The 13,059-nt window shown below is 37.4% G+C and overlaps 1 protein-coding gene across 1 annotated transcript; it reads left to right on the top strand.

The window, feature by feature from the left end:
• Nucleotides 1-3,585: 3,585 nt before the first annotated feature.
• LOC139148188 (monomeric sarcosine oxidase-like) lies at nt 3,586-12,460 on the top strand. The gene is made up of 8 exons (XM_070719499.1): nt 3,586-3,799; nt 7,125-7,194; nt 8,376-8,570; nt 9,783-9,999; nt 10,396-10,562; nt 11,043-11,229; nt 11,446-11,579; nt 11,911-12,460. Exons 1-8 carry the CDS (start codon nt 3,697-3,699, stop codon nt 12,068-12,070), a joined length of 1,233 nt encoding a protein of 410 aa, XP_070575600.1. The 5' UTR covers nt 3,586-3,696; the 3' UTR covers nt 12,071-12,460.
• Nucleotides 12,461-13,059: the final 599 nt, after the last annotated feature.

The following is a 13,059-nucleotide window of genomic DNA, read 5'->3' as shown; positions in this document are numbered from 1 at the left end:
TAAAGTTCATTTAGGCCTACTGTCAAGTAATTTAATAATGATGAAATCGTTCTGGTGTGATTCAGAGTTTCACGCTGTTACACGATCAGCAGACAACTGGTGTTGCTGTCGTCAGCTCAAATGGTATGATTCGCAGATGGGCGGTATGCAGTTTGCTTTTCTCGCTCTGCCTCACACAAATGGATTGGTTGTACCATTTTGCTACTGTCTTAGGTAGACAAGAATTTTGACAAATGATAGGAATTTTGGTGGCGTTTATTTTACCAAGTAGATTTTGGAGAATTTATTGCTTGCAGTTTTTCTAATCAGAAAAGATTGCATTTCTGGCTCTAATATATGTTAGAGTGACTCGTTGCCCTGAGAACAATCGACCATGACACGATAATTGTGTGTGTGTGCATGTATGTGTATGTGAGTGTAGATTAATTTTACTGTAAATCAGGTTTCATGCATTCTTGCGGACAGATATGACAACAATGCAGTGAATATGAGCACAATTCATATGAAAGAATATCTTCACAGTTGTCACAACTGCCTTGCTGATGAAACAGACATGCATGATATGAAAGTAGCAGATTTTAAGTACTGTACCCGTGAAGTATCTATGTGTGTTTAGTAACCCTTACATATATGCATTGGGAATGTAATGGGTCAACGGAATATAATTGGTCAACGGTAAATGGATCGATGAATCGATTCTAGAGGGTTTGTCAAAAAACGGATAAATTTACTTTTGTAAGTAAATTGTTAATGGATAAATTGTAGCAATTTTACTTTAAAACCCCTTGACTACCTATGGCGCCGGATATATCCGGCGCCATATTGAATTACCATATACCTTGAGCGCCGGAAATATCCGGCACAGTTAAATAGGAGTATTTGCTTCATTTTTGTCCCTAAAAATCCCGTAATTTCGGCGTCGGCACCCAGCGCGACTAAGATTGATGTATTCCGATCTGGCCTGAATGTGATTGCGCCCCCGTACGTCCGAGTATGGCCAAAATCCGGAAGCAAATGTCGTGACCCATGACCTCAACCCTGAAAGGTCAGGCTGATCACAGAAGCGTCGCGCTGATTGTTTACAGTTTTCAGAAGTACGGACGATCGCGAAGATGTTTATGGTTTGTTTTTTTAATGAAATGAAATGTTTATTATTGAAAACAACGGATTTATATGTAAATATGTTCTATTAACAGCAATATTCGAGAATGAAACTAGAGGAAATACAATTTTTTACTATAAGCCAGTGAAATTTTATAGCAGCCAAATTATCAATATGACTTGTCACATGATTGGTCATGTGTTTGGTCATGTGATATGTTCCCTAAAATGTATTTTTAAATATTGTGAATTATTTTTGATAAATCATAACCATTTTAGATGCATGTTTCTGCAAGGAAGACATAAAACAGGTGTTTACAAATATAAAATGTGTTGATTTTCAAATACAGAATCATGTCAGATGCTGATGTTTTTGGTTCATTTACTCTGCTTTTGTGAGAAAAATCTTAATAGGTACATCTGTAAATAAAGTAAAGGGTAGTTATTATTACATATATGTAAAGACTATGCCATGGAAATTGCAACTGTATTCAAATTTGCGTCATTTTATGGATTCAAAACACGTCCTGATACTTCAAATATTCATATTCTTTGCAAACTCTGGTCACAAGATGTGTCATGTGATCAGTCACGTGACCTGGAAATACAAAACGTATTTATGAAAAAGTGGGAAATTTCATGCTGATTCAGATAATATATGGTTTATTGGTACTTACTTAATTTTTACTCTTAGCAATGTTCATGCAATGACCACCCCAAAATTTTAATCAATATTTACATAAGGGGCCTAGTATATAGCAATACATTGGCCTGACTTGCCTTGAAACTGTTCAATAATTTCGAATTAAAAATGAGTGGAATTCTGCAAAAAAAAGGGACACAACAATATGTTCAACCTCCACCGAACAGAATGCATATTAAAAATTGCTTGTCTCCGTATATCCCAAGTTCCGATAATTCATCAGTTTTGGGACTGGTCAGTTTCTTCGGCCTGGGGGGGGGGGGAGCCGGTGGATTATTTTTTGCTTACGTCAAAAAGTGACTGACCCCCCTTCTAAATTTTGAAAACAGGGTGACCCCCCCTATTCCAAATCTCGAAAACAGGGTGACCCCCTCCGCGCGAGAACGGTAAAACAAAGGTGGGTATATATATATATATATATATATATATATATAATATATATATATATATATATATTTTATATATATATATAATATATATATAATATTATATTTATATTTATTTATTTTCAACAGTCATTCTGTGTTTTAATGAAATTGTTGACATGTCAGTTGTATGATAGGAATTTGAAAGAGTCAATTTTAAAGTTTGAATACAGTACATTTTGAATGAGCTGTGAATGTATTTCACACTTTCTATGCTTAACAAGATGTCCTGAACTGTTGTACAGAAATGGATGTCAATCATTGATATCAGAGAGGAAAAAGCAGTAAATCCAAAACTTTGATGGGTGACCCCCCTATCTTCAAAGTAAAAAACAGGGTGACCCCCCATGAATCCAGCCATCCTATTAAATCTCCTGAGAAGCCATAGAGAGCTATTTTAGCCAAATCGGATGTGTGCAGTATCTGAGAGGACCTTTTCTTGTAACATCGAAACCATAAAAGCACAGCTAATAATGATAAAAGCTGCCTTTTTAACTGTTATTTAAGTCATAAAAAAGCATCTTTCTAGAGAAAACCTGAGACACAAAGGAAAATAGTTGCATCAATGAGAACGAAAGATATCTTGTCATTTTTCTTTCTCTAAAATAAGTCACTGTATCAAATATATATATTGTGAAATATTTGTGCATTTTGCTTTCTCATACTGAATTCTCATAGAGACTACAGAAAAGTATTAGGAATTTGTTATGCTTTCCATATGAACTGTAGATTTCATAATGGTGCACTTTCACTTAGCAAACATCAAGATATCTCTGACATATATCTCTGACATATATCTCTGATTTTTCTGAGTATTGCGCCCGAAGGGCGCATCGAAAAATATGAAACATCCTGATAACTCTGATATGTATGTCTTGCATATTAAAGTCATGCACCGGAAGGGCGTGGTGAAAAATGTCTGATATATTAAAGTAATGCGCTTGAAGAGCACACTGAAAAATATTGAACATACAGATATCTCTGATATATGTGTGCCTGATATGTTAAAGTCGGTCGTGCTGAAAAATATCTCTGATTATTAAAGTTACGCGCCTGAAGGGGGCGCCGAAAAATGCAACTGAATGATAAAATTTGTGGCTGACGCGATGCATTTTATGCAATGATGAGCCTGTGTCAAAATTCAAAAACACACTGACCCCCCCCCCCTATTGGGCATTTCAAAAACATGGTGACCCCCCTATCACCAAAGTCAAAACCAGGGTGACACCCCCCCAATGAATCCACCCCAGGCCGAAGAAAATGACCAGTCCCTTAGAAGTATTTATGAAGTCCCTGTGTGACCTTCAAATGTCATTCTTCGAAAGAACAATATGACATGACCTATACACGACAGAGTGCGTGTCATGACCCCGGCTAGCACAGATAACAGCTGTGATATCCCTTTGGTACTTCACACAATATTCAGTCGAGTCATCTTGGTGGCGCCGTTTGAGAGGTAAAATACACATGGCGGGCTCTGGTGAACCTCGGTACTTTGAATACATCGTGGTTGGTTGTGGCGGAATCGGCAGCGGTACCGTGTATTGGCTGTCAAAACGCGCTGGTAAAAGTAAGTTACAGTGACATTGCGTCATGCTATATTTAACGGGATTTTTTGTAGGTTTGCGCAAGCGCTGATAGTGTCCGCAGTATCATGGGCCTGCATTGTTCGGGTATCCGCGGCTTGCAGGGCTGCCCTTGCCATAGTCACTTGTGAATTGATACTGCCAGCCTGCTTCCGATGTCGTGTGTTATATAGAAAGCAAGGGAACATGAGATCTGACAAGATGTCTGACAAAATAGAATGTGTTTTTGGTCTCAACGCCAACCTTCCGGTAGGATCTAATCTGATGGCATTCGACATTGTTTGTGTTCAGACCAGTATACTTCTTCACCTTTGGACTTTGTACGGTCGTCGCCCCCATGGCGGAGACCCTGAAAGGATAGCTGGTCTCTCGATTTTGTTATTCGTGCCCAATTTAAAACACCATCTCCAAAACGGAAGATACATACCCGTCTTTGAGAAAGGTAGTAGAATAAACACGATTGGAACTAATTTGGGATAATTGGATTTTCATATTTTTCAAATTTCTCAAAAGTGTTAGGTGCCGTATAGTTGGATGTTGCAATATTACAAATTACTCATAAAAACAAGTGTGTAACGTAAAAAGAAAGGCAGATGAGAGTACATTTGTATATGAAATTGACATTACTTCACCATCCAATTATCCCAAATTAGTACCAATCGTGTTAATATCTTACTTTAGAACGCACCCTCTATATTTACAAATCTTGAAGGTTTCGCGGGTAAAATTCCGATTATAAAATAAGGCAATAAAGAAATATTTTATTTCTCATCGTCTCGCGCATCAATCTGGACTAGCCACATCAGCTTTTCTTTGCCGTTTACTTGAAAAAAATAAACATGAGTAAATGAGAGTGCGGTATGTGTCCATAAGATCCCCGGTGCACATTGTAAAATTTCTGACCGATGAACTTGTCGTCGTCATCTTGCCGAGTGTCAAAGTTACCACCTATTGTAATAATAATAATAATAATAATAATCTTTATTACCCTTAATCATAATAATATTACAATTCAATGATGAATGTACATCTGAGTTGTGCTGTGATAAAGGGTAAATGGAAACGGAAAATAGCAAATGCTAGTCTAGTCCGTTCCAAAGCCATTTGATGTTAAAGCAAGGAAACGAAGAAGAAAAAAGAAAACTGAAGTATATCGAGGGTAGTGTACATGAAAGTAGTGGGATTGCAAAGTAACCTAATTGTAACAAAGTAACTAAGTGAATAAAAGAACAACTACATAAATAAATATATAACTAAATAGATACATTACGAGTAAGTAGAAATGCGTAAAAAAGAAAACGATAAGAGAGAGAGAAAAAAAAAAACGTATATAAAATATATATATTTAAATATGATATACATATATGTAAAGTTGAATATAACTCTTCATCACTTAAAAAAAAACAAAAAAACAAAAAAAAACCAAAAAAACAATCGTGTAAAAGTAGACTTGAAAGTGCTAAGTAATTAACTAAGTAAATAAGAACAACTACAAAAAATACATTACGAATAAGTAGAAAATATGTAAAATAAAATACAAAAAAACAAAAAAAACAAAACAAAAAAAACCCAAAAAACAAAATGTATAGTGAAATATATATATTTATATATCTATGATATACACATTTGTAAAGTTGAATATAACTCTTCGTCATGTAAAACACTAACCGTGTATGAGGAGACTTGAAAGGGAGTGTCTGAACGAACTTCTAGTGGTTTTTGTTTTAATTTGTTTAGGTAATGTATTCCAATAGATGCAGCCTGTATATGATATCGAGAATTTACCCAAGGAAGTGTTGACACTTGGGACATAAAGGTTACCATTAATTTTATGACGAGTACTGTAGCAATGAGAAGGCAACTGACAGTATGTTGTAAGACTGTGTGGCAAGTTATTATTTATAAGATCATACATGAATGTACTGATATGTAATTTATGTAACTTGTATATATCGAGAATATTAAGTTGTTTAAAAAGAGTAGCTGAGTTTGCTGTGAAGTCACTGTCGTGTATGATTTTCGTTTTTCGGTTGTTGGATTTTGTGAGCTAAGCAAGACTACAATTTTATGTCGCCGTGCCGTGCAGGACCCGTATTTAGTGAGAACTGTTCCTGTTTCTTTATTTCATCAACCGTAATGTTGAAATAAAGAAATTTTTCCAGTAAAACATGAATACGCATGCGCACCAACCTTCTCATGCAAAGAGTGCCAACAGTGGAGTGTTCACAGTGCAAGGAGATCAAAGGGCCAGAGTAATGCTAACTTTTGATAAAATTTTCGCCATTTTAATTTTGAATGTCAACCATAACTCCTTGTACTTCCCAAAGCATGTTGATATACACAGTGTTCAGCGTGTCAACTCAGCCCGTACGTGTGTAAATTGCATTATTATTGTTGGAAAGTGACTTCCGATCCGGACTAGAATTCAGATGTAACCAATAACAATGCATTTTGCGCATACAGACGGTAAAAGACATCAAATCAGGTCCAATAATTATTATCATTCAAGGTAACTATGAAAATTACCAGGTTCAAGGAATATATCGAAAATGACAAAGGCAATGGGGTAATCTTGAACCACGAAATAGTGGTGGTACTGGATGTGACAAGCTAAATAGTTGGCGTTTCAACATTTTTTGGGGAGTAGAAGAAGAAGTCGCAATTGATATAAAAAATACAAATAATTAAAAAAATAATAAAAAGATGGCATTACTATACCTGATATGCTCGTGCAGAGCAGTCTACATATTCCATCGTGACGGTGACGATAGCCAACATATAGGGAATTCGGAATAAGCCAAATTGAACACATTTATAAACAAATGCGCATGTAACTGCTAGATGCTCCTAGTGACATGTATTTCATGCGGACAGTGTTCTTTGTCAAAGGCATGTCGTTCTTTTTACCTGAGATACCTATCGGCCAAATTTCAATGGAAAGTAAGAGAGAGCTATACATTGCACCCTCTATCGCCGAGATCGAAAACCACGTGATGTAATTTTGTAAATTATTTACGAATTTTTAGTTTGTCCAGAAACATTCCCACTGGTCGCTGAGATGGCGCGTTGACTTTATCAGACGATACCTGTCAACATCACATGATATACAACCTCGGTGAAATCGCATTGTTGGGGTACCTGTGTGACTTGTTTCACGTGATGGCGATCAAGATTGACAGTCGGATAAATGGAAAATTGTTTCCTTGATCTGTTCAGGCTAAATTTTGCCTTCTTCCAATAGCATATGTCTTTTACACAACACCTGCGGAGTAGTATTTCAGTAACGTATATACCTTCGCTATCCCCTAGGTGTACTTGGCCTTGAGCAGTTCAAACTTGGACACGATAATGGCGGATCACAAGACCACTCTCGCATCATGTAAGTTTTCCACTAATCTCCTTATCTTTACCCTGACCTTTTCTACATCCTACTATTGCAGGCCATTTTAACACTCGGGTGCATCAAACTGGCCAAGTGTAGTGTGCCTATTCAATCGTTTGTGTATGTGCGAGTGAGAAATGATGAATGACATAAAATTAAAAATAAATCATGACTTCTATTTTCCATTCAGATTTATGTATATGTGATTTTGTTATAGTTTCTTAGAAGACCTTGGGATGATCATTTCATGACTTTTCGTTTATAACTTTTCAGCATAGTATGCATGCGGTAGGGTTTTGAACATCAACATTCATGTCCCTTATGATAAAAGCCAAAAGCCAATCATGATTAAGGTAGAACGCTCCTCGGGGACAGATATTCGGACTCTCAAACTTTTGACATTTCTTTTCTAATACACCACTTGTGGGGGTGTAAGAAAACTTTTCACCGGCTTAGTTTTACGAAATTCGAACATTCTATTTTTTTCTTCATAGACTTAATACAGGGATGGCGCCATTTTGAATTTTAAATATCGGTAAATCTTGAGTTACTTGTTTCTCTAGTACCAAAATTTGCACGGTGACCCCGATTTTTATTCTTGATTTTGAAAGAGAAACGTTTAAAGATTCATTTAGGAAAATTTGAGCAAAAGTTTATGTCTTTCACTTTTGAGACGCATACTACCTTAACTACAAGGCGGCCTTGTCCCAGGACCTTCCCACTAACAGCCTCGAACTCGGCTCATTTAAACTACAATAATACAATAAGCAAGTATTATTGTTCACTAAAATAATAAAAATCTTGATATACCAAAGAAACACTCACTTGTATTTACACAAAAATTCTAACGGTATAGATATTTATCACATAAATATATGTGTACTTACATATCACAATTATGGCTACACACGATGACAGCAAGAAATTTAAATGTCAGACGTTCAGAAGCTGTTAAAACCGCCCTACCAACACATTCACGTCTACATACTCTTAGCGATACTTTACATACGTTTTTCTCACAAATGCTTTCTTCTGACACTGTTCGCTTGAACATTTTCCATAACAAGTCAAGCTGTGCTTTAGTACATATCTTTGCATTTAACTTGATCACCATCAGCCGTCAATCTTTTAAGCTTTGACATTTAACGAGTTCAATCGGGGTGCGCTTCTTATTGCAGACGTATGTTATACCACGACGAATGCTACACGACACTGGTCAGGGACACCTTCACGACATTCGAAGAGGTCGAAAAGGAGTCTGGGATACAGTTGGTGTATAAGTGCGGTGGCCTTGACTTGGGCCACGCTTCCATTCCGGAGATCGCCGGTACAATCGACGCGTATGCTGATGCAATGAAGAAACAGAACATTCCGTATGTACATTCGTGTTGAGTCAATTTTCCTTGGGTTAAATAAAGCCTGTTTACTTTCTCATTTCTTCCTGAGACTATATGTTTACCTTAGAATGTCCACTATTCACTAAAAAATCACTTTAAAACTTTCGATTTCAAAGGGAGAAGAAGAAAACAGGCATGACAGTTTTTTTTCGCAGACTCCAGCTACTTTTTGTTTCATTGTTTACGTTTTGTGAATTTCATAGAAGTAAAAAATGCTGCGCTGTATGACTATTCTAACAGTAATGTTATCAAGTTTTAGATCTTAGTCATACAATAAACCTCCTGCTCTGTGAGCTTCTTGAAAGGAGATTTGTCACACTACATTATACCTGAGACAAATAATGGAAGGAATAATCTGCCATATTGTATTTTGTGTCAAGTGAATACACACAACCACCAGCAAAAATATTTGCAGTGATGTTTTATTTGCTATGAAAAATCCGTCCAACAGTTCCCGAATAGGAATGGTTTGTCCCTTATCAAAATGTCATATAGGATGCATCTCGAAAATGAACAACTGAACTTAACGAAAAAATACCAAATTTTTATCGCCACTTTTCTCGAGAAAGCTTTAATTTGCAGTCTAAAATCAAGAAGGAATTTTAAGGTTACCTAAGTTTTGACATTTTAGAACAAATTATATCTAATCAAGTCAATTTAAAAAAAAAAAGTGCTACCGTTTACAGTGTTCACTCTACTGTCAGGAACAAGAAACACGATTGGAACTAATTTTGGAGAATTGGATCTTTGCATTGTTAAAATTTACCAAAGTGTTAGGTGCCTTTTAGCTGAATGTTGCAATATTACAAACTACCCATCAAAACAAGTGTATAACGCGTAAAAGTAAAAGTAGATGAGCTTACATTGCAGGTGAAACTACTTTATCCAATTAATAATCCCACATTAGTTCCAACTGTGTTAAGAGGAAAGACTGAATCCAGTCGGTTTCACAAATGTACGGGTCCATTTACACAAACTGGCTCTACAAACTCAAAAGGTAGAGTCGGAGGAGACATTCTTCCATTTCTCTTCAAAATGTTTCCAGTGTATATGCACCTTTAAGTGAATCAAATTGCCTATGAGATTTACATACTTTACATCAAAGGCAGCATGCTGCATTGTACATAGCTGCTTTTATAAGACCTCAGATAATTTATCACGCACTATTCTCTCTTCGCTCATTACTAGATATGAACGTTTGACCGGAGATCAGATAAAGGAACGTTTCCCCCAGTTTAACACGGGATCCGACATTGTTGGCCTTTACCAAAAAGACTCAGGCTTGGTGGATGCTGCCATGGCGAATGCCACGCACATACAGTTAGCCAGAAAAAATGGCGCCACCATCTTGGAGAATTGTGCTGTGTTGAAACTGGATCAGGATGCAGATGGTGTTCATGCACTGGTATGTACTTGAATCTGTGATTGACTTTCACATCGATGAAACAGCTTTCTTCGATTTCGTGCATGTCTTCATGCGCGAGGTAGGTAGGTAGGTGGGTGTGTAGGTAGGTGTGTAGGTAGGTAGGTAGGTACGTAGGTAGATGTGTAGCTAGGTGTGTAGGTAGGTAGGAAAGTAGGTAAATAGGTATAGGTATAGGTAGGTAGGTAGCTAGCTAGCTAGCTAGCTAGCCAGCAAGCCAATGCAACCCTTCCGTCTGTTTAGACTTCGCCTGTCTGTGTCTTCTGTCTCTTTCTGTCTTTCAGGCCTAAATGGGTGATATCAAGACATACTTTCCTTTCCCTCATCTATTTTCATTGAAATAGTAAACAATGCACTTGTTTTAATTTGTTAACTCAGGTTTACACAAACCAGGGTGTATTTCGTTGTCGTCGCGTCATCGTCACCGCCGGTGCCTGGGTCAATCACGTGTTAGGATCTGTTGGTGTGCATCTTCCGTTAACAGTGACCCAGGAACAGGTCACGTATCTAGCCACGCCCAATATGAAGGATTTCACCAAGGAGAAGTAAGTACGATAGACAGCCAGCAACTATTGATTATAGTGTATTTTACAAAATGCTTCCTTTTAGACGTACACGCAAATATTTTTATTGAATGAGATTCTCATCTTTTCAATGGCAATGGGCAAAGAGAGTGTCTTTCAATTTGAAACATTTACATGTACGTTAGGCAGTCAGTCAACAGCGTGTTAGGTAAACTACAGAGTTAGAGAGACTTTTCTGTTCTATTGCCAACGTTTACAAAGCAAAAGCGTTTTCATCGTTATTCAAGTAAAGGGGCTAGTGACATGAAATGACAAGTTCCTATTATTGTTTTCATTCAATGTTCAAGTCTCTTCCTGCATATATAGTAAAGATAAGGAACCATGGTAACGTCAACAGTCTGACAAATCTTTGCCCCACCGTCAACTGACCTACGTCATCCCCGTTTACATATGTCCATTAAGAAGGTTCCGTCTATTTTTTTCCTCGTTCTCGTTTCTCAGCTTTCCCGTTTGGATATTTCACGATCCGAGATATGACTTCTACGGCTTGCCAATCCACGGTAATACGGGAAGTAAAATAGGAATCGACGCTGGAGGGCCACCAGTTACTCCGGAAACCAGGAATTTCAAACCTGACCCAGTCAGACAGAAAGTTTGTGTTGAATTCTTCGAGAAATATTTGCCAAAGGTAAGCATCAATCTATCTTTCTGTATTTCTTCTCTAACTACAGCATTCTATTGTAAACTTGTTGAATGCAGCATGTTGTGACTCTTATTTCTTGTTCAGTTCTTTGATTAAATTGCAACGTCGAAAGTTACAATCTCCATGGATGACGTTAATTACAGCCCTAACCATACATATATCAGACCCTGAGACGATGACTTTTATTTCCACTTCTACCAGGCTGTAGGACCACTGTTGTACTCTAAGACCTGTCTTTACGCGATGACTCCCGATCGGAACTTTGTCATCGATACCTTGGAAAAGAAAGGCTTTCCGCAAGTTATATTCTGTAATGGCGCTGGACATGCATTTAAGTGAGTTGTATAGGTTTAAATGGTTCACCTATGGAGGAAGCCCTTGCTTTTTGGCCACGGTGTAGCGATGGAGTTTCTTGAGCGAACATGTATCCTGGGAAAAGCAGTTGCATGAATTCCTATCATACATCTATGGCACAATATCATTATGAAATTCAATAATGGGCTCACATTTGCTCTTCTTTGTAAGCAAAACATTCATACTGTCTCAATATTTTGTTAAAATTTTGACATATCTGAAATTGCTGAGCACTGGTAGCTGGTAGTTGGTAGTTGCTGCGAGCTATATAAACGGAGTAGTACTGAAGTTTGCAGTTATATTCCATTACAGATTCTCCTGTCTGTTAGGAAAGATCCTGAGTCAGATGGCCATCGATGGGAAGACAGAGTATCCCATTGATTCTTTCAAGATGGATCGCCAAGCTCTAACTGATCCTAATTTCAAGCCAGCTTTCCACCCACGGGGTACAGCTCAAGCTTCAAAGTTATGAACCAGGCAAGCATTGCCCGATCCGGGAAATAAATGGACGTGTAATTTCACATAACTGCTATTTGGGGCCGGGCAAAAATGGTTATACTTTCGGAAAGTTCTAATGATAACTGTTACCTTCGGCTTGATGAATTTTCACGTCACGAATGTAAGTGCCAATCCATAAACGACTTTGATATCTAAATAAAATATTCGGAAACCGACCAGTGAAAAGAGTACTCTACCATGTGGAAGCCGCCACGAGATACCGTTTAAATTGCTTTCAAGAAACTGTGTATGCTACTCGTACTGAAAGAGATAGTTTAATCACGGGGTAGTGCAGGCATTATTCTTCTAGAAGTTATGAATATGATCAATAAATGTCATTTATTAAACTTTTTTCATTATACAAGCCTTACCTGTGTCTAGTGTGTGCCTATTACTTTACCCTCGCTATGTCAGTATAGTGTTTCTAAGAAAACAGTCCATATCTGTTAATTACCCTCCCTAATCCCCTTTATTTATTTGTTCTACTGATCACCAATGTCGGGGCTTATCGCCCTGACCCAATTACTCGCTAGCAGGTCATAAGGTAAAAGACAGAAAGGGATGAAATTCTCAGGGTCCGATTTCAAAAAGTCTGCATTTTCGAAGGATAAGGGGGCGTAAAGCTTCGAAAAAAACTCGGCACCAGATTTGTACTGAAGCACAGTCCCTTCAATGTTGAGGGACTGTGACTGAAGCAAGCAAGAACGCTGACTGGTTTAATCAGATTAAAAGTAGAGCACTATCCATGGATTATGCGGTATCAGTCACTCCTATTGCCTTGCATGTACGAATATGAGAAAATACTTTTTTACATTTTATATTCTTGAAACTTTCAGAAAAGACTTGTAAGATCATATTGAAAAATGAAAAAATCCCCCAAATAAGAATGTATTTGGGCAGTTGCAACAGTAGTAAAGTAAACGTGGGCAACTGGGATGAAGTAAGAATTTTACACCCCATTTT

This window comes from Ptychodera flava, chromosome 13, assembly GCF_041260155.1.
Source record: "Ptychodera flava strain L36383 chromosome 13, AS_Pfla_20210202, whole genome shotgun sequence".
Classification (NCBI taxonomy): Eukaryota; Metazoa; Hemichordata; class Enteropneusta; family Ptychoderidae; genus Ptychodera; species Ptychodera flava.
Note: the sequence above shows the minus strand (reverse complement) of the source record. Positions and strands in the feature narration are given on the sequence as shown.

Coding starts and splice junctions, on each gene's coding strand:
- LOC139148188 (XM_070719499.1), top strand. CDS start 3,697: ATGGCGGGCTCTGGTGAACCTCGGTACTTTGAATACATCGTGGTTGGT. Junction 10,000..10,395: donor CAGATGGTGTTCATGCACTG/GTATGTACTTGA, acceptor TTGTTAACTCAG/GTTTACACAAACCAGGGTGT. Junction 11,580..11,910: donor GGCGCTGGACATGCATTTAA/GTGAGTTGTATA, acceptor ATTCCATTACAG/ATTCTCCTGTCTGTTAGGAA.